The following is a 22,217-nucleotide window of genomic DNA, read 5'->3' as shown; positions in this document are numbered from 1 at the left end:
CTGTCTAGGCGCCATATACATTCAAAGGAAAAAAAATGGTGCATTATCTAGAAGGCTTTACAGAATAATGCCTAGCAAATGGACAACAGGTGGGAATTTACACAGAGTAGTTTGACAACAATGGATATTGTGAAAAGCAGGGTTTAGAATGCACAAAGCAGTGTAATGACTTGGGATTTTGAGGGATGGCAGTAAAGAAGTGTTCTGCTAGAGTATTGGGAGAGAACAACAGAAATGGCTTTGTGAACTGTTGCTTGGAGTTCTCAACTGAAAGTGAATAGTATGGGAAAGAGAAAGTAATAGTATGAGAAAGAGAGAGTATGGGAAAGAACACAGTCATTTTCCACAAATGTCAGGGAATAGCAGCTTGACTGTGGAAATTGGTATCTTTGGGAGTTGGACTTGATAGTGAATGAAAAATAGCCTGATAAGAGGGTCCATAAACAGCACTGGAAAATAAGCCAAGTAGTATAGACTTGATGTACTGGAGCACGAGGAGGCCATAGAGCAGTATTAAGGGGAACATGATGGGTTATATGGTTGAATCCTGTTAAGGTGTGCGAGTAGCAAAAACATGCGAGTTCCAAAAGTTCAAAAATCCGTTACAAACCTATATTTTTACGGGGTAGATTGAGATTAGATATTAGGGAGAAATTCTTCCCTGTGAGGGTGGTGAGGCCCAGGCTCAGGTTGCCCAGAGAAGCTGTGGCTGCCCCCTTCCTGGCAGTGTTCAAGGCCAGGTTGGATGGGGCTTTGGGCTTTGCGGGTATCCCTGCCCACAGCAAGGGGGTTGGAACAAGATGGTCTTTGAGGTTCTTACAACCCAAGCTGTCCTATGCTTTGGCAGGGCGGGTTGGATCTGATGAGCTCCCGAGGTCCCTTCCAACCCTTACAATTCTGTGATTCTATGCAAGGTATAAACATGTATCACATTATTTTTAATTAATTGGACATGAGGGGCTGAAATTATCCATTGTACTAGGTTAACCATCTAAATCAGGCTATTTCCTTTCAACATATTGACTATAACGAAGAGCAAGTCCCATGTCTGCTCCTGGTAGCTTTGTGCACATTTTTCTCACTGTGTTGGAAACATTGTGCAGAAGGCAAAGACATTCAAAAGCAGAGGAGGTTACATGCAGTCAAATTCCAGAATTCTCACTGACAATGTACTTTCTCATAAAATTGAGAAGTCTCATTTTGAATATGGAAGTTTTGAAGAAAATGCTGGGAAAAAAAATCAAAATGAGGATCATAGTGCTTTTGTGTGGCACTTTTACACTGACAATCCTAAATTGTATCCCAGTTTTTAGAGCACAGTGCAGTGCAAACAATCAAGGAGAGGAAATGAACATTTACAAAATAATAATTATTTAGTTCAATGGAAGATTCTATGGGACTTTCCTGCTCTGGCCACCCGAGTTTGCTTTTGCCTTATTTTCATTTTTTAGACAGTATCTTCCTTCCCATCCTAAACTTTCCTGGTTTTGGTACTTTGAGATTTTTATCATAGTTTTACGGGCTCGTAATATACAAACACATGGTGAAGAGGGCTTGAATGTTTTGCTTTCTTGAAAGGAAAAGTACTTAGATAAGAAAATAAATTTTGCCTTGATGTTTGATGACAGTGGGCCTCTTGCACTCTTGTTCTAGGCAGGGAAGCCTTAGGCTTAGTTATGGAAAACCCTGGCTGAAAATCCCTGGCTAAAAAGCCAAAGATGAGTCACTAATTTTCAAAAAGTTACTAAGATAAACATGTGTTCAGATTTGTGTAATTAAATTTCCATTTGTAGCAGTAAAAATATTCATCCCACTAAACTAATTTTGAAATACTAATATGCCAGGAATTTTAATAATCTCTTTGTACAATTTTCAGCCCATATATTTGTACAGAGCTTTAATATTTTTTTTTAAAGTTAGGAAGCAATATTCTTTCTTGGAAGGAAGTAAGATTTTAGAGCATGCAGTAAATACAAGATACAAGGTAGCTGGCTTTTTCCTTATTTTATGTTGTAAAAAAGCCCTAATGGAACCAATCGGTTGTTGACTTATATAGTCCTAGCTGACCTAAATAAATCACTAAGAGTAGTCCCAATAGCCTTTATATCACCCTAAGGTTTGTTCAGAGAAAACTTTTCTAAGACAGATGAAAAATACAGGTTTATAAAGTGTTAAGTCAATCAGGAACCTTTCTGCAGGACGACAATAATTGTATATATGTTTGCTGGCTTATTTTAAATGTGGATCTAAAAGGCAGCGTAGTGTCTCAAGTAATAAGCAGCTTTTGTTGTGCATAGTTAGAATACGTTTTCAAATTGCAAAAGATACAGTCTCAAAACCATTTTAGAAAAGCTGAAAACATTTTTATCTGGAAAACGTAATCCTCTTTATCAGCATTAGTAGTTCACTGGTTGTGTATATTTGGAATGTAATTGGGTCTTTATGTGGGAAACAATGTTTTAATTCATTCTTTTATTCACACAGACAAGCTTTCTTCATTTTTAGTCAGACATAGTAGCTGCACTTAGTGACTGTTAGTCACTAATGCACATTATATGTTGAGATACAATGCAACTAAAACTTGTTTTCTGGTTACAGAAGCTAATCTCTGAAGTGAAAATCCAAGTGGATAACCAGATCCAAGGTCTCCATTTTGATATCACTGCAATCTGTCCTGATGGAAGTAAAAAAACTGGCATGGAAGGATGTAAAAATGTGGGATATAATGAAGAAGTATGTTGATAGTTCTCATTTTCCAAGGAACTTAGTTTTCTCTTTGGTTGGGTTTCAATGGTGTGAAATCTTCTAGGGTTTTACTGAAACTGAAAATAGATTTACATGATTAATGATCACAGACTCTCTATTATTCAAAGGGTTCATTTTTCCTGAATGTTATTTTAATTCTCACTAATCTCATGGAACTAAGGCTCAAAGCTTTTTCTGAAAGCTAACGTCCATTAAAACTCTCCTCCTTTGTCCTCCACAGGGCACAATGGCCATGTTCATTCTGATGAAATCTGTATGTAAAGAGGTTGAAAGATAATCACCCAGTGGAAAAGAATCACTGGAATTTGTGTTCCTTGGGTCTGTACAAGACACCACCTTTCCCTGTCCTTACTCTAGTAGTCCTCATGCACGCTCAGGATTGTGGATAATTAGTTTATTTTGTAAATCTAATTAATAAAATTATTTGGATATATTTGGATTGGTGCTACCTCCTGAATGAAACAGATTGTAAAACTGGAGCGTCGTGCACTGTGAATAGGCGGGGGAAGATGCCTGGCTAATAAAAAGAACATGGTTTTCTTCCCAGAACAACTTCTCTGTGCCTTGATATATTTATTTAATTGCTTGGACTAGTAAAGTAATTCAATAAGCTTGCCAGGAAGAGGTCTGTGTTTCTGGAGAGCAGGGTCAAGGAGTTCTTTCCTTCTTGACATGTACATACATCTCAGATGGTGTGATTTTACTTGTGTCTGTGTGTAGAAATAGCAAAACAAAGCAGTAGATTAAATGTGTGAATTTCGCATACATTCATTTAGATCTGTTTTATGCTCTTCCGATTTTAGTCTGCGTGACTTGCTGCTGATGATTAGCTTCTGCAGTTTAAGGGAGATTTGCTGTGTTTTTCTTCTTAACTCATGTGTTGTTCCCTGTGCATGTCATAAGAAATAGGGCTGGAATTTGTTCTGTTTAATGAAAAGAAAAATATTTATATCTGTTTCTTTTTAATAAAAAGCCAAGCCAGTTGATTGTAAAAGATTGCATGTGGTTCTAAACCTCTGCTGCTGTTGAAAATGAGCCATCCTCAAGAGATTAATTTATTTTAACTGTAAATCCTCCTTTCAGTATTTGTTTACAGGCAAAATGCTTTTCCCTAATTCTCACATACCTTTCATTGTCTAATATTTCTTCCTTCCTTTCCTTACCAAAACACCAAGTGTATTATATTCTGGAAGAATCCTATGGCCTCGTCAGGGTGCAAAACAGACTTTGGCTATTAGCAAGTGTCATTGTTCACAGTGTCAAAATTATTTGGTTTCAATGATTAATCTTTCTGCTGCTGTGTTCAGAACCATCAAATTTCACAACTCGTATGCAAGACATGATTTGCCCTGCCCTCCCGTCTCCCTGCCATTCCTCTAGTAGTGTGCTGCACATGAAGACGATGCTTTCTAGCAGGGCTCTGTGCTGAATAAAAAGCACATTCTCTAGCTGCAGCCCGTCCTCCCCATGTGATACGCACCTGCCTTATGAATTGATTATTTCACAGTCACACTTTTGCCCCGTACCCCGAGGGAAGAAGTCTTATACACCGCGACTGTAGGCAACGGAGGGCTCACGTGTGTAGTGGCACATTTAAGAAACAAGAAGAAAAGCAAAGGGCAAGACAAAGCCTGTGTGCCCCCTCAATATGACATTAAGAAGCACATGCTTCTCTGCACAGCATTCTTCTCCTGTTGTCCGTGTAGGCAGCCGCAGCCCCACTTGCCACAAAGCCACCATTGTCCCCAAGGGCTCGGCTGTTCTCATGTGGGGGCGCAGCGGGAGGGAGAGACAGCGATGAGAAATGAATGGTCTTAGTCTTTGCGGGTAGTTTCAACCTCATATGTAATCAGTATCTTTGGTTTTCTCTCTTTTCTCTCCTTTCCTTTCTCTTTTTTTTTTTTTTTTTTTTTTTTTTTTTTTGTTTGGGAGCCTTTGTTATTTGATGGTAAAGGTAATTGCTTGTCTCGGGTTCCTTTCTTGCCTTTTGCCCTTGGTTACGTTTTCTCCATGAGGAGACCAGGAAGAGTTATTTTCCATCAGCAGGCTAACAGTCTTAGTGACAGTACTGTCAAGAGCCTACTGGTCAAAACCAAAACCATACCCAAAACCAATTGTGAAATGCAAGATTGCTAACCAGCTAAAGTATCACAGATGCTAGACCTGGTTGGGTAGTGGTTAATCTAAACTGATTCAGGGTCCTGTGTCAGAATTCTGGAAAGCCACCGGGGCTGCTGCTGTGGTGGGCAGTACTGGGGCAAGTACCGGGGGCATGGGGGTGATGGCCATGCCATGGCCAGGACCCAGGCACTGCGCCCACTCTGCAGCAGCACTTAGTCTACCCAGTACCAAGTAAGAGCAACAAGTCTCTCTTGCGCCATCCCCATGCTAGAGACTGTAGTAAATAAGCTGATGCTAAAGTGTGAGCCACTTGTGTGTTTTAGTAGGAGTTGATAGGGCCATCCAAAAAAACCTGTGTGCCTTCTATTTGCACAGACCATTTCTGCCACAAGAACCTTCATTATAGGTTCTTTTTATTGAGTATCTCTGTTTCTGTTTGTGTAGTCTTGCTCAATCTGGTCCCAATTCTCAACTGAGTATTTCTATAACAGTATGTAAACATTAAATTACAACAGCAGGATGATGATGGTAATTCTATTACTGTTTAATTTTTATTAAATGTGTCTTCTGCAACTATGCTTTCTTAACATGAAAAGTAGACGGCTGTCAATCTTCTACTGGGATTTTAACTCTACTTGTGATGCCTATCATTACTAATATATCATATTTGACAGATGACCTCTGCATATTTTGTTATTATTAGCTAGTGTACATTCATACACAATGTGAGATTCTGCTTTGTTTATGTGTTAAAAATTTGAAGCACTTTAAAGGAAATAATAATGATGTAAAATCTGTCTTTATGTCTTCCTAGGTACTTTTCAATGTATCAGTTACAATGAAAGGATGTGATACAACTGGTGGAAGAAAATATGCAATACTTAAGCCTATTGGTTTCAATGAAACCGCCATCGTTAATGTACAGAAAAGCTGTGCCTGCCAGTATGGAGACAGTGGAAGGCACAAAAGAGTATGGACTGATGAAACATTCTCTGATGGCAAGCAGTCCCATTGCAGTGACAATAATTGTAGCTCTGATAGAGAGACAGTTTCTTCTGAGAGGTGCAGACGGCACCAGGACCAGCCCATCTGCAGTGGTCAGGGGAATTGCATAGACGGAAAATGTTTCTGCCACAAAAACAAGCTGGGCAAGGTGTATGGCAAGTACTGTGAAATGGATGATTTTTCCTGCCCCTATCACCAGGGACACTTATGTTCTGGTAAGCTGCAGAGTTTATCTCCGTGTTTTGCTTTTGTGGGGGGTTGGTTTGGTTTTGGTTTTGTTTGTTTTCTGAAGCTCATATACATGACCCAGCCGAAACCAGTGATAGAAAGCTGTCAAGTACAAGAATTAGTGTGCGAAATGTCCTAAACAGCCCGGTAGGAATTCATGCTCCTGGGCTTTCTTCACCTCAGAGGTGTGCACCATCTTCTAAATTCAGCACTGCTTTTTAGGGGACTTACCGCATTTTTTCTAATGCTGTTTTCAGATTTAAATCTCAAACTTCTTCAGGAGTAACAATACCAATATCTTGGATTAAACAGTAACATTATTCAAGAAAGTAAATCTATACATTTGAGTTTAATGGGATTATGAGATACTAAGAGATTAGAAGGAATCATAACTTCCAGGCGAGGCTCTGATTTTCTAACACTCTAAATCAGTCTTGTCAGAGATACAGTGACACTTACTTTCAAATATGCTAACACTGTTCAGAACACCTGCTCCAAAAAGGAGAGTGGAAGTGAAACATAAACAAAGAGAGTTGTTAGAAATCCTTTTACTTTTTGTGGCTCCCTTAATGATTTTTAAAGAAAGCATGTAAATGAAAATGACATATGAACAAAATGCAAAACACGTACTCTTATGTTGGAGTTATTAAGGAAAAAAGGGATTGAATCAGTATCATTACTGTATCACTACCAGAATATTTTTTCCCCTCGGATTTTATTAAATATTTTAAAATCCATACTGCTGGCCAGCATCCTTTCACTTCAATGCATACTGCAATGAGTGAATTGAGGGAACTTTTTTTTTTACTGCAGTTGCATAAATTTTGAGTAATACTGTGGACTTTAGTAGAGTTATCTTGGTTTTGCTTCGCTGGTGACTGTGAACTTTACATTAAATAAAGAGAAGAAATGGTACCTAAATCTTTAAATGCTTCATTTAAACACAAAGAATTACAGTTCATCTTCTCACTCCCCTTCTCCAAAATAACTTTGCAAATTTACTATTTCTTAACATAAGCAGACCTTTCAAATGTGCTCCTAAAGCCTGAGATGTGGTGCACTGGTCAGCAGAGGTGCCAGGGAGATCTTTGTCTAAGAGGTGTTGGAGATTGTCACATATGATAGAGTCCTGTCCAAGGGTACCACCAAAGAGGAAGCTGCTGCCTGGCTGAGCAGTATTCCTCTTCGTGGGGTATTTTCCAGTGTGGACCCTTGCTCTGAGGTGTCCTATGACCCCCTTCCCCCCTCTATCTTGCCCAACCCAGGCAAAAAAATTGGGCAGCCTGTACCTTGGCCTCACTCCCATTTATGGGATCTTGTCTGTTAGATGGGACTGTCTCCCTGCAGCTGCTCTGTGGATCCCTGGAGCACAAGAGGGCCATTGCAGTTCGTGTGAAACTTAGGTACTGCCGAGGCATAGTTGAGGAGACCTCATGAGATTTGCCTGTGCTTTAAGTGCTCTCTATTTCTATATTTCCTAAAGGTGCTTTCCCACGCTGTAAAAATGTGGCTGAACATTATCAGCATGTCAGTTGTACAGCTGTCTAAATGTGCTCCAACGTGGAAAACATATGGATTTTGCCCTAAAGCTCCCACTGCTTTGCCTGGAAAATTGTAAAGGCCACCAGAGGTTCTTCATAGCCTTTGAATCCATGAAGCTGTGTGTTTTAAGTTCTTATTGAACAAGCCACAGTTCATAAGCACAGCATACCCACCTGTCCAGCTCAGTCAGCATCCTTCAGAAAGGCAGAAAAGCAGTGCTATCATGCATGCTTCTGAAAAGACAAGAAAAAAAAAAACCAACCTGGCATGTGCACATGAACTTGATACTCCTCCCTCCACTGAATCTTGCTGTTTATTTCGATTGAATGCTTCCTTGCTAAAGAGAGGTTTGTTTAGTTTGCCTGAAGACTGTTTTCCTGGTCATTGTGTAATTTTTAATCCCCACTGCTTTGATCCAAGACAACAGGGAAAATTCAAGCAAAACATTGGAAGATGACATCAAGGTAGCAGCTTTTGCTCAACAACAAACAGCAGCCATAAATATGTATCATGCTGGTAATTTCAGCCCAAATCATTAACCTAAAAACTAATTAGCAAGCCAAGGTTTAAATTAACTCTTTTTACTGTAAAGCACCAGTAATGCAAATGTATGCTTATAAAAGTTGACTTTTATTTTTCGTGCAAGCATGTGACTCAACACTGTCTGATGTTGCAGGTAATGGTGAATGTGAAGCTGGTAAATGCAAATGCTTTGCTGGCTGGGAAGGTGACCATTGCCAGTGCTCTTTACAATCAGCAAAGCACTGCCTGAATTCAAAGGGACAGATTTGCAGTGGAAGAGGAAAATGTGTATGTGGAAAGTGTGAGTGCACAGATCCACGAAGCTTTGGCCGCTTGTGTGAATATTGCCCTACCTGTAACAAAGCCTGTGAAGAAAACTGGTATGTTTCTTGTGCTAGACTTGATTTTTTTAACTCTGTAGTGTTAAAACAAGGAGAAATATTTCTGTTCCACTAGATGTGTGCTATATTTCTTAACATGACTGTAGGAATTTGAAAAAAGTCATCCTTGAGACTTTGCTGTATGTAGCTGAGGTGTTCAGGCTGCAGTTAAGAGAATAGCATGTCTATACCAGTGTTCACCAGTCTGTGTCTGACAGCTTTCTGAAATCAAAGGAGGTGTGTCCCGTGAGTATCTTTTTTTAATTTGATTTGTATTTGTTAAAAGATTGTTCTTCACAAGAAACCTTCTGGGTAGGAAATAAAGCCCAGAGACTTTGAGTTTTAAAAATGAACAGTAGATTCTACCATCGAATGCCACCAAGCACCCTCCTTGTGCTTCTCAGCTGAAAGAAGGAGGCGTGAAACAAGAGCAGTACCTGTGCATTACGACTGCCATCAGTCAGCAGAGCCCAGCAGGTCTTACCCAGAGAACAACATCCTCCGTTACTCAGTTTTAAACCACTTCATCTTTCCTGTGCTAGCTTTAAACCATGCCACTTTTCCTTACCCATGGAAAGGACAGGGCAGTGTGTAGGTCTGAACAGCCCAGCAGCAGGACTTTACGTGGCTTTGTCTTAACAGAGCATCCAAAAAAAAAGTATTAATAAAGCTGTAATTCCTGCACCTATCTCTTCCCTTCGCTCCCAGCATGTATCCCAATGAGGCTGGTCGATGAGAAAGACTAGGACTGAACCTGATGGTGACAGCTGAAGAAGGGGTGCTGGACCCTCAACTACACCCCCAGAAAAGTACACATCACAGAGTGCAGAGCAGGGGCCAGATGAAGGTCGCTCAAAGCCAAAGACATGTTTTACTTTACAGCTTCTGACTAGTTGGTTCTGAGATCATCACAGGGATAAAATGCTCAGAGAGGCATCACATTTCAGAAAAAAAAATAAACAAGTGTCACAATGTTTATACTAACAACAGGAAAGCATTATGTGCAAGCCATACGTCAGCCTGTTGATACAATCTCTTTAAGGGGCATGCAAGGAAAGACATAGGGTTTTAATTACATTTTTATTTTTTAGGAATTGTGTTCAGTGCCATCATTCTAACAATGCATCTCAAGCTAAACTTGAGCAGTGCACAACCTCATGTGCTTACCTGCTGCATTATATTGACCAAAATTCAGGTATGTGATATTTTTTTAAGTGATTTTAATAAGAGATGAAAATCTGTTGGAATGAATAACTGAATTTACCACTGTTACAATGTCTTTCAAAAATGTGTCCTGTTATTACAATAACAAAGAAAAAAAGCAAGAGAAAAAGCACTCGTAGCTTCAGGGAAAATAAAAGATAAATAATAACAGGAAATGTGATTGGCAGGCATTGCTAAATCAGATTTCCCAGCTCCTTGAGAAGTCACATCTAATAATAATGAATCCTGCCTGACCATGCTTAAAGAAATATTTATAAAAATCTGTTATGGCACCTGCATGTTTTATTTATTTGGATATACTTATATTTGACATTACCAGAATCGAGGCAGAATGAAGTAGAATGCTTATCTCATGTTCAGTAATGTTTAAATATTCCTTTCAAGTATAAAAATACTACACAGTTGTGAGGACTGTGTGTGGAAGAATTTTTAAAAAGTAATAAAATCTTGTAAAGCTTAATCAGTCCGCACTGCAACAAAACTGCAGGTAAATGGTTGCCTTTTGTCACTTCCCATTTTTGTATGACTTTTTTGTTACAGTTGCTCATAAATGAGAAAACTAACTATGAATACCTTTCTTGTAACTTTAGTATTAATTGAAGGAAAGCTTTCTGCATGAGACAGGTTAACCAGTGAGGGGAGCGCTGGACAAAGTTTCAAGAAACCACATTTTCTTTCATATTTTGCCAATGATCTACACTGTAATCTTGTGGAGATTAAACCATCTTGGCCCCTTACATCCCTAACTATTCATCCTCTCTATTTCAGCTATAAACTCACCAGTGGCCAACACAATGAAATCTGAGTCTTAGTTCTGCAGGTTAAAGGAATAATAGTTTCACCATTTTTCTGCAGCAGATCTTAATAATTACCTTTTGTTATACGTCCCACTTCAAAGGCTTGCATATGGCAGCTTTTCCCCTTAACTTCCCTTCTTTCCCCTTAAATAACAGGAGCATGAGTAAAGTTATGTGCTATTACTATGCAGCAGTAGGTGTAACTGTGAGGGATGTGCCTATTCCATATGTTAGGCTTTACACTTGTGTTTTCCTTTCATTGCAGAATGTTTCTCTGGACGAAGCTACTTCAGAGTCTTTTCCATAATCTTTATAGTTACCTTTCTGATTGGGTTGCTTGTTGTCCTTATCATCAGGCAGATAATTCTGCAGGGGAGTAGCAATAAAGTTAAATCTTCGGCTGATTACAGAGTATCTGCAACAAAGAAGGTAATTGATTTCAGAGCCATCACATTCAGTAATCTTTTTCTTGCACATAACAATTAGCTAATCGTTGATAAAAATTGTATCTTCTCCTTCAAGGATAAGATGTTTTTGCCCACTGTTTGTACAAGAACAGTAACATACAGACGTGACAAACCAGAGGAAATAAATATCGACATCAGCAAGTTACGATTAAACGAAACTTTCAAGTGTGAATTCTGAAGACAGTGTGTTCCCTGCAAAGGTCTATTGCCATCGGGCTCGGCTTTTTTAAAGTTACCTTTCCTACTCTGCCGGAGTGTTGACTGTTGCCATTTGGTTTTGCGTTGTGCGTTTTGTTGAATACTGTAACTAAGTGACATGTAAGCATATTCACGTAACGTGACTATGTTTGGAATCATAGCTGCTGTATTTTTTTGTTGTTGTTTTTTTTTTGGGGGGGTTGGGGTTTGTTTTTTTTTGAAAGAGAAATGTGCGTTACTACTGTTCAGGAACATTAGTGTTGATGTAGCACTTTAGCATATTCTAATTTATTTAGTTGTGGCCTAGAATGTAGATATGAACCGGTCTGACAAAGCACTGATCTCACTCTACATGTAGCTAGTACTGATGTGCTCTGTGGGAATGGACGAAAACTGTGACTGAAATATTAACATTGCTGTATATTATAGCAATAGATAAAACTATTCAGATGCTCTTAAACAGAGTAAATGGTACTTTTATAGTTCTCTCAGTTGACTAAATTCCACTGATTTGCCTGCTTTAGCCTCTTAGCTTCTCCTCAATACTCGATAAAAATGACTGGATTAAAAGAGTGCTTAGATGCTGGTGTGGATGTATAGTTGTGTGTATACACACACATGCACACACACAGAGATAAATTTTATATATATAGTTTTTTATACATTATTATGGCACTTAAAGATAATTTATATCTGATAAAGAGTAATTTTTAGCTTTTTTTACTTGTTCAACATAAAAATTTATATATGAATTTTAAGGTATTTGGAAACTGAGTGGCTACAGAAAACGAGTTCCTCTATCCAACAGCATAATCTACATGATGATCACTGCCAGCTGACTTCACCTTTGGGGTCAGCAGCATCAATTCCATTGCAAGCAGATAAATTACAGCAGAGCTGTGTTTGGTTTGCTAGCTACATGTCAGTGTTTTGCCAAATAAGGGCTTTGTTCTTCTTATATGATGTCAGACATAAGTCTGATTGTACATGTTCTCTTTTTTCCTATGTAAATTAGTTGACAGGATTAGATTTCATGAATCTTTACATAACCACTTAATATTTCATGACTGCATTGAGAAATGTGCCCCAGTGTGATGTGGAAAAGAACCTGCAATCTGGATGAAGGTGAGGAAAACAGGAGCGTTTTTCTCAAGAGAACACATTCATTGACTTCATAAATGTGGGATCAAATTCTGCCTTCAGAAATGGGCAAAACTCTTCTAAACAAACACAGAGGGACCAATATGAGCTTGTCTGACAGCAGGATTTGAGCCACCGGGGTTAAACAGAAGCATTTTCTCTGAACCTGGCTATAGTGGTAGAAGGTGTGTTACAGTTATGTGCTGATTGGAAGAGTCAGACAACAGTCTGATGTACTTACTAACTTGATGCTGCCAAAACCCAATGAAAATCTGATCAACCACTAAAGCACTAAAATACTGTTGGTAAAAAAACAATCATCTCTGAAGAGAGTATGTAGTGTATCATTTTAGCAACATCGATTGCTGATAACTAATTATTGGTCTGTACTGGTCATAGACAAGAATTACAGAAACAAAGCAGCACCTCTTTTTATGCAGCTTTTAGATATTAGTTCATACTCACATTTCCTATTCTCTATTCCTTCTGCAAATTCCCACTGAAATCTGAGGAGTATGCACATGAAAACAAGGCAGGGTGCATAAGAAAAGGCAAGTGATCGCAATTAATTTACTGCGTCATGGATCAAGTGAGGGATCAAGGAAAATAAAACAGAAACTGTGGGCTTTCCCATTAAATCATCATCAAAGCTTTAGATTTTATGGTTTGGGGTTTGGTTTGGTTTGTTTTTAAAAAAGTAAACTGGACTATTAAATGTTTCTAAAGCAGTCTTCAAAGTAGTCCCTGAGCTTTCTACCATACATGTAAAAGTGTCTCATTTAAAGTAAAGGGGGTTTCCATACACTGACATGGGTTTTATTGATAGCTCCATTGTAATATCATCATTAGAAATTATTTCTAATAAGTATACTAATAATTATTTCTAATGAGTATACTATTTCTAGTAAGTATGCTTCGAAATATCATTTTCTACCAAAACACATAGAACCATTTTCCTCCTATGAAAACAGTGTCCAAATGATTGGTTTCAGTGGGATTACGATAAAAGATCAATAAAGGTTTACTTGCTGTTGGCCTTGTCACAATTCGTTAGTATTTTTAAGTGCAAAGAAAGACTGGCTATCTGTTTCACTTAAGAAAACGAAACAAATTTGAAGGCTTAGCAGAGAATTTCTGAGTATATGAAAAAAGACATCATGTTCTTTAAACAAAGTGATAAATATCATAGGTGTGGGGGGCTTTTTTAGCAGAGATTCCTCTGATATGTTTCCCATAATGGCCCTCAAAGCATTTGCTAAAGTGATGGCTAATGGATTTACTTTAGAAATTACTTTTCACCATCGGAGTTAAATTATGTAGGTTCTGAGGCTGGGTTCTTTGTGGGAGGAAGATTTGAGCTGTAACACCCATCTTCCTTCCAGACACATCACACTGCTACTGCTTTTCTTCTGTAGCACTTAGCTGGCATTTGCAGTGCTGCCTGTGGAGGGGCACGGCCAGTGTTGCCTTATCAAACACCTGCCTGAATGTTCAATCTGCTCTGGTCAAATAGAGCAGGTCTCACAGTACAAATCGCCCCATGAGCCGCTTGCTGTCCAGAGGTTGTTTTTTTTAAAAAAAAAAAAAAAGTTTTTTAAGTAAAAAAAAAAGTTTTTTTGCTTCTCCCTCATGATTTTGCTGTATTGTGGAGGAGGCTAGTGAAAAAGAATAAGCTGCTGCTAATGTGACAGGTCAAGGCTTTTAGAAAGCCCATGGGGAGCTTATACAGAGCAGGATCCTTGGGAGGAGGCTTTGTTTCTAGGGATGGAATCTATCCATGAGAAACTCTGGCTTTGCTTGGTACTTGTTTCCCTCTGCCTTTGACCATGTTTTTCAGAAGAGCTGCTGCAGGAGATGAATAGCCCAACAAAAGCCTCACTATTTAGGGAGCTGTGTTCCCTCAGCACATGACCTTAAATGAGAAAGCAGCCTGTAATTCACAAGGAATTTCCTCAGCGATTGCAGAAGGACTCTGCTTCCTATAGTGCTTAATGTGGGAGATATTAAAGACGAATTAGTTCATATTAGTTTTCAATGTACTGTGCATAAAAGATGCTTGTAAAAATAGGGGAGGGACACACGACTATCTAGCTTCATAATAAAGCATTCCAAACTTCTTCAATGAAATTTCTTCTACTGGGCTTCTTCAAAAAATGGAAAGAAGAAAAAAAAAGTCAAATAATTCAGCTTTATGCCTATACCCAAAAATATAGCAGCAGATATTCTGCATCTCATCATTGGGAGTTTTTAGATTTGCTCTCACAAAACTGAGCATGCACATGGCTTTTCACAACAGATTTGTTAATGTTAAAATCCATATGTATATTTTTCATATTCTAATCCCCCTTTTTTTACCTTTGTCTAACATTCCAGAAACTATATATTTATGCAATTAAAAACCATGCATTTTACTTCAGATTTTTTTATAATGAAGAAATACCATGAATTATTTCCAAGCATCATGAGTACATTAACAACATGGCTATGGAAGTGTGTGGGAAAATAGCTGTTTCATCCAGAAAACGTGCACATGGTATGTGAGGAATTCTCATTGTGCCCAGCTGAAATTCCCTTACGTTCACAAGGAATGTTGAAAGTGAATCTTAGAAAGGAAGGACATTTGTGTAAGCATAGTTTACATTTTATCCATTATTTTCAACTGGATTTATTTTTCCTCTTTATGGTGTCACAAAAACCTGCTATGTAAAGTATTCTTCAGGCTGCAGTGGAAAAAAATAATCTGATCATAGATATTTGTTTCCTGCTTAGCACACAGACCCAAATACACATGTGTGGCAAACTGTGAGAGCAAACATGTGAAGCAGCTTCAAGCAACCCTTAGGCCTACAGTAGGCATAAGGCTTAGTGATGCCCAAGGCAGAGAGATGCCAGGGTACTGCTGCCTGTGCAAGGGCTTGTGGAGGAATGGCATCCTCAGCCAGTGCAATGTGTCCTACAGTTCCCAGAAATGGGAATGATCCTACAGCATCCCTACAGAGAGGGTGCTCTGAGACCACACTTCCCCATTTGTCAAGGCAGGAAGCCTCTTCAAAGTAGGTTGGCTTGGCAGGGATGGTACAGTTTCTGTCCCAGGTGCTTGGCCACATGCTATCCTCAGCACTGCAGGCTTCTCATGTCTTTATTCATCAAGAAATTCTTGCATGTAACATAGAAAAGGACCGTCTCTTGGCCTGTACCATAAACCTGGATTTTGCAGATCTTAATTAAAGCTTCTGGGAAGTCTTTGGGCATCTGGCCATTGATTTCCCACGAGTCCCAGGATCTCCACCAGCCTGCCTTAATGAATGTAAGCTATTGCTGGGAAAGCAAACTCCTTGGAGGCATTTCTGCTGAGTCAGTGCTCGGTAGCACTTCCTCTGCTCTGCCCATGAGTGAGGTGTAGTGCCAGTGTTCTGGCTATCCATTTGCAAGAGAGCAGAAAGATTTATTTGCTAAGCAGAAATGTTAAGAAGAACACTACTTTTCAATGATTGTCTTAATGCTGCTTCAATGCACAGGCATCTCATGGATCTTACAGACAACTGAAATTCATGGGGAGGGAAAAAAGGCTAAAATTAGACAGGTTCAATGCTTTTGTATAGCAAGCCAAATCAGTGGGGTTTCACTGAGTCCAAGCCAGTTCAGAAAGGTTGGCCTTTTGGGGGGGAGAAAGAAAAGAAATCTAAAATTAGTAGATTTTTAAGCTTTAGAAATGCTGCTCTAGATTGCACATTCTCTTTGTTTCCTTTTCTGCACCCGCTCCAAGAAAAAAGGTACCTACTTATTTAAAAATAAATAAATAAAATGTCTGGCATTTGTTAAAATAATGGCTTCTACCCAAATCCTAATATTTCATCCTGATTCCTATGTTGTCTCTGGGCTGTTTCAGTCATATTTTGAAGGGGGATGTTGAAAGATGAAAGATTCTTTTGAGAAGGCATTAGTGTTGGATGAATTCACTGTGCTAACATCTTACTCACCTTTACCTACTACTGCTTCAAAAAATAAAGCTACTTTAAAGTGTCTTATTTAGCAATGGTGTGACAGCTATTAATAATACTACAGTTTTTAACTATTTAACATATACTACCTTTTGAAAAAAGTATATACAAATAAATGATGTTTCTCTAGATTTTATGCATAGAGAATGTTAGTAAGGGAAGAGGTTTTAAGTAAGTTTATAACTTCTTACTGTTCATTTTACATTTTAAATGATGCTTCTAAATCACTACTTTTGTCTGTCTGGAAATATACTGAATATTTTCTTATTTAAAATAGTATACTTTTATAGCTGTTTATTAATTTCAGTTGACTACTAACTTCTATTTTGATATTTATTAATGAATTGACACTGTAGTATATTCAGATGTTTATTTTTCTATCAGAGCTGTAACAACTATGACATAGCATTATTTTAATGCAACATCATTGTACTTGCTCTCTAAAAAATAAAATCAATATTTAATCCATATGGATTTTTCATATTTTTAATGTTTCATATGTCCGTGATAAGTTAAGGAAGAGATGCCTCCTTTTGAAAATATAAAGCACTTTCATTAAGGTGCACAAATGTCTGCAAAAAGAAGTATATGATTACTTTCAGTTTTAAATGAAATACGAAGAAGACCATGTTTATCAGATGTAAGCAAATGACTGCACATTCAGGATCAACTTTGAGAAGTTGGAAAGGAACACAGTAGCAGTTTGGAGGTGTGGTTTGGAGGTGCAACTGCTTTACCTTGCCCAACACAACTCAAACATGAATGCACCAGGAGGTGTTTGCACTTTGGAGGGCACAAGAAGATATTTCTTGTAGAAATATCATCTATAGATTGATAGGTGGTTACAATAGCCCTTCCTCTGCTTTGGTCGGCTAGGTGGTAGAGGAGCTGGTTTCTCTCTCCGCAGATGCCCCATCTATGCCCCATCAGTTGTTTTATGAGCAGTAATGAAAATGCAACAGTAGATTGGGAAGGTGACACAAGTTCTGTGCTCAAGAAGAATTGCTAGCAGCATTTGCTTTGCACAACACTGTGAAAGTTCTCGTGAAAAGGACTTCAGACATGCCATGTGTAAGGACATTCAAAATTTGTGCTGTAAGACCACGATGCCTCAGCAAGAGACAGCTGTGGCATTAAGACACCTGACAAACGTCATTGGTAAAACCAGCTGTTTGTGCTTCTCACATGATCCAGTTTTTGCCCTGGGGATGACCGAGTGGGATAGAATGAAGTGATAACTGATATACGTTCAGTCATCACATCACTTAGGGTGCAGGACTTAACAATACAATAGAAAAAGCTGGGAAAAGGTGTACAGCAAAACTAGAAAGAAAAGTTAGTAAATATCGCAAGCACAATCTGCTCATCTTTGCTGCTGTTTCTATCAAAGCAAGGAACATAATCCCAATATCCACCAGATGAGACTGAGGCTGAGAAATTTCCTTTCACAGAGGCAGGAATCATCAGCCTTCACTGACACACTACGCAAGTACATGCAAGCTGAAAAATACACATTTTCCTTGAAAGCTCTTTATCGAGGCAACAGTAGTATCACCAACTCAGAGTAAACATAAGCCTAGATCTGAATTGCAGGCATATAATTTAGGCATATAACTTGACCTACAGATATAGAGCTTTGTTTTGCCATTTGATAGTAATCTTGAAGCTAAATTTAGTGTTAATACTTAAGTCTCCTATAGACAGCGATCCTGACACCGAGCCATGTTGCACACCCCATGAGTTGTGGAATGATGGTAAGTCATCTGTATGAAGTCTTTCTTTATTCCTGTGTTCTGAAACTCGTCAATTAGGTCATGCCTATAGACCTTAAAATGTCCAGATAATGGCAGGTATGGGCTTTGATACTAGTGGCGTTGGATTTAGCCAGTTTTTATTCACATCCCCAAAACTGTCAAGGCACAACAGTGCCCCAATTTGGCTCTAATGTAACCCAACTGCTGTTTTGTTGCAGATATGATTGACAAGAAAAAGCCTTGCTGCTCAGTCTATCCAAAGTGGAAAGAAACCTAAGTTACAGCCTCTAGAGCTGGAGGAGGGAAGAGATCCTGATATCAGCCACTTTTTGACACCAGTCATGTAGGTGCATGCTGTTACAGAATTTCTCTCCCTGTGTGATTCCCGTTGTGGTAGGTGCAGAGTCTGATCCAATGTACAGAGAGGATGGGAGAACAGTTCAGCATTAGGGACAGTTGGTTCGAGTGAAGATCTGAATATGCACAATCACAAACAAAAGGCAATAGGTGCAGTTAAGAACAAAAACTTTGTTAAGGCTGATATGTAACTAGAAAGGAGTTAATCTGTAAAGGGGGTGCTTCCTCCTGCCTTCAGGTCTACAACAAAGACAAGAACCTTGGAAATACATTCCTGCTACCCTGGGTTTAAAACCAAACAGTTTAAATGTATTGTATGAATTGAATAAAAAGTCTAATTTTACAGAAGCCCAAATGGTCTGAAGCTGTATTTAGAGCACAGGTACTGTCACTATGGTGTGGGGACTTCTGGCTGCTCATCTTCTGCTTGGGAGTCTGGGGTGGTCCAAGTTGGGTCAGACTGTACAGAATCCATGTTACCTAGAAATAGGGTGCCAGTCCCATTTATTAGCACTAAAAAGGCCCCAAAATCTCTCAGCCCATCAACCCAAGGAAACAGTGGTGGGTGGCAGAAATTAGTGTCTTCCTTTCTACAAACTAATCTGTCATCCACTCAGCCTAGAGCAAAATATGGCCTCTGATTATTTTCTTGGCCTTGAACTGCATGATTCATGAAGGGCAGTTACTGTTTAATAAAAAATTATGTATATGCAAGCTGATAAAACTAAATGATTAACCAAAAACGCATAGTATTGCCAAGTTATGTCATATATGCTTATTGAAATCAGTGCATGTGATGTATGCACTTCAGTTTTGCAGCTTGCCAAGTCTCCCTCTTGGGGCTCTGAGCCTCATCCTAAACCTCTTGTTTATGCCTTGAGAATTTGTATTGCTCAGGACCTCTCCCTGTGTAGGGTTCCTCTGCTTTCAAAGGTGCTTACAGGAGCAGCCTCTCCCACAACCACCCCTCTGAGTCTTTATCCTTTGACCATAGACATAATATGTCCATTCTGAAAGCATCACTGAGATGCTACAACATGTGGCTGAACTGATGAGAAGACAGGGGACATGGACTTTCTGCAGTTTTTAGGGGTACCTTTCATTCTGCCGTGCATACAGCAGGCATTTGAAAGACTTCTACAACTTAGACATGGTGGTCTCTGCCGAGATTATCTTCATCTGCAGCAGTGTGTAAGGTGTACATCTTGTGGTTTGGCTTCTGTCCTTGAACTGTTCTGCAGCTGCACCCAGGCTCCAGAGGGGGTGTGTCGGGGGGAAGAAAGGAAAAAAAAAGTAGCTAAAAAATTACTTCCTTTCTTTCCAAGCTTCCTGTGCATCTCTCCGTGTTTAAATTTGGGTATCAGAAAAACTTCCTCAGTTGCAGATACTGAATCAGAGGGCTTCATCAGTGAATAGCTGAGGAGGAGACCTTTATTATTTTGGGGGCAGAGAGGAAGAAGTTGAAGTCTGTAGTGTGAAGCTACAGAGAGCATCTCCAAACCTGGTCAGATGCAGTCCTATTCCTCTGCTCCTTTCCAATGTTAAGAAGTCAAGGCAATTTGTTGGTGAACTACCTAGTCCTCAGGAACCCACAGGGATTCTCCTGCTGTAGTCTTTAATTCTGATATCCTCACAGATTCCGAACCCAGTGACACATTTCCCTTCCAGTATCAGCATTCTGATGACTTCTTTTTATTATTATTTGTAAATATCTCTTCATGTATACTTTTATGTGTGCGTGTCTTCATATGCCATCCAAATTAACATTTCTTCAGCATCAGGAAATCCATCTCTGATTGCTAAATCACCTGTCAGACTAAACTATATAAATACATGTACTCTATATACAGATATAGTCTCACATACTCTTTTTTTTTTTTGTAATATTTAAGATGGGATTCCTCCCTTAATTTTTCATGCATAGCAGGATCTTCCTTTAAAAATTCCTACACATATCCTACTTTCTGTCAATGGCTAGGCCACCACCATGTTGAAAACATGACTGGAAATGTTCCCCAATGTTCATCACCTTCAGTCTTTTATCTTTTTTGGCTGCTGCCTTGCACGTTAAACCTAGATCACAGAAGGCAGACACAACGCCTTACGTGTGGATTCTTCATTCACGAATAGGTTTGAATCACAATGTTAAAAATAAGAATGTCTATTTCTTTAGATAATTTACTCCTTGTACCTTTGAAAGTGAGTTCTTTTTATTTAAAAAGGAAAGGATCATTTGGTCAATAGAAAAGTAATGCGTGAGATCACTTTGCAGAACAGAAAATGTGTTGTTCTCAGAAAGATTTATTGTCATGCGACAGACTAAGAGTTCTTCATGCTGCCTAAGTGAAAACCAAGTAGATTAATTCCCAGGAGGGAAAACAAAACAAAATTTAAAAAAAAAAAAACCTCACACAAAGATAATTTTGGTTTCAACACTTTTGTCCAAGGTTCAATTCTGTGAAATTTCTGGGTCCTTGCAGTTCAGCTGAAGAGCGTATTAGAAGTGAACGTACTGAGCATCTTTGAATATCAAGTCCATAAGGTCCCTTTTGAGATCAGATATATAACAGATTAGGAATGTCAATGTAACACGTGTTGTATTCCTTCTTTGAAAAAAACCCTGGTGTCTTACAGGAACAGTTTGGCAAGCCAAAGAAACTTTATTTATTGTCTTAGCTGACATTCCCTCTGGGATCACAAAGAATACATGCAAGCAACTATTGTATTCATACATTTTCTACTTATCCCCCCCAACTTACAATTCACTATAAATACCTGTACTACCCCGGAAAACAAATGGCTATTAACATCACTTGAACTGTCTTGAAGGAAAGTGAGTTACTGAGTTTAATTACTATCATTTAAGCTATTTGATACATCTGGTGACCTAGTTCATATGGAATTGAAGCGTCTCACCTTGCCAAATTTTACTCCCTACTTGGTCAGGACCTAGTTACTACTGCTTCCCCCAGTCAATGCAAATGCAGGTGCTTGCCAACAAAGTGAAGTCTGCAATGGCCTTTGAACCAGCTAGATAAGGGAATTGTTATTCTTGAGCAAGCTTTGGCAAAGAAGACAGCATTACAATTTTTCTATGATTACAACACCTGGGTTATTACAGTTTTATTGAATATAAAATTTATAGTAAATTTATATACAGCTACTACTGAAATTACCAGCATAGCACACCCGAAATCTTACCAATTCTAAGGATTTTTGTATGAGGGACTTGCTTGAAGATTTTTTTTTTCATAATTAGAACCTTTTTGAGATGTCCCTTGGAATGATATTTTTCAGATACTTTACTTCCCTAGAGTGTCTCCCTACAAGACTAAAATAGGGGGTTATTTACAGTATTGACAAAGAAGGTAGGTGACACAGTGCCTTAGGAATACAGAAGTGATGAGTGCTCTCACAGCACCAGAACCATGTCCTGACAAGAGTACTTACTTTTTCTACTAGTCCTCCATGAGAACAGCCAGATTTTTTCAGACCTAGAGTCCATTTAGCTCAGTGTAGCTCTCTCCAACTGTGGAGACAAGCTGCCATGGGACATGTAAGTACTCTCCAACTGTATATTACTTCCCTATGTTTCCCCCAGCCTCTAAACATTCCTCAGATTAGGGAATTTCCTACATCTGACTAGTTTGTTTAATCAGTAACCCTCACGTTCAGGCATGTGCCACTCACTTTCTTAAAAATCCACCATGGTTGG

The 22,217-nt window shown here is 38.8% G+C and overlaps 1 protein-coding gene across 1 annotated transcript in view; it reads left to right on the top strand.

The window, feature by feature from the left end:
• The window catches only part of ITGB8 (integrin subunit beta 8), a gene marked incomplete at both ends in the record, with an annotated part of 42,312 nt that extends 31,082 nt beyond the window's left edge, over nt 1-11,230 (top strand). The window contains 6 exons of the mRNA XM_084280268.1: nt 2,599-2,733; nt 5,702-6,107; nt 8,339-8,564; nt 9,656-9,759; nt 10,851-11,014; nt 11,108-11,230. Of these exons, the coding sequence (XP_084136394.1) occupies nt 2,599-2,733; nt 5,702-6,107; nt 8,339-8,564; nt 9,656-9,759; nt 10,851-11,014; nt 11,108-11,230 (1,158 nt within the window). The remainder of the gene's footprint in view (nt 1-2,598; nt 2,734-5,701; nt 6,108-8,338; nt 8,565-9,655; nt 9,760-10,850; nt 11,015-11,107) is intronic.
• Between the last annotated feature and the right edge of the window lie 10,987 nt (nt 11,231-22,217).

This window comes from Gallinula chloropus (genome assembly GCF_964237585.1).
Source record: "Gallinula chloropus genome assembly, chromosome: 2".
Lineage (NCBI taxonomy): Eukaryota > Metazoa > Chordata > Aves > Gruiformes > Rallidae > Gallinula > Gallinula chloropus.
Note: the sequence above shows the minus strand (reverse complement) of the source record. Positions and strands in the feature narration are given on the sequence as shown.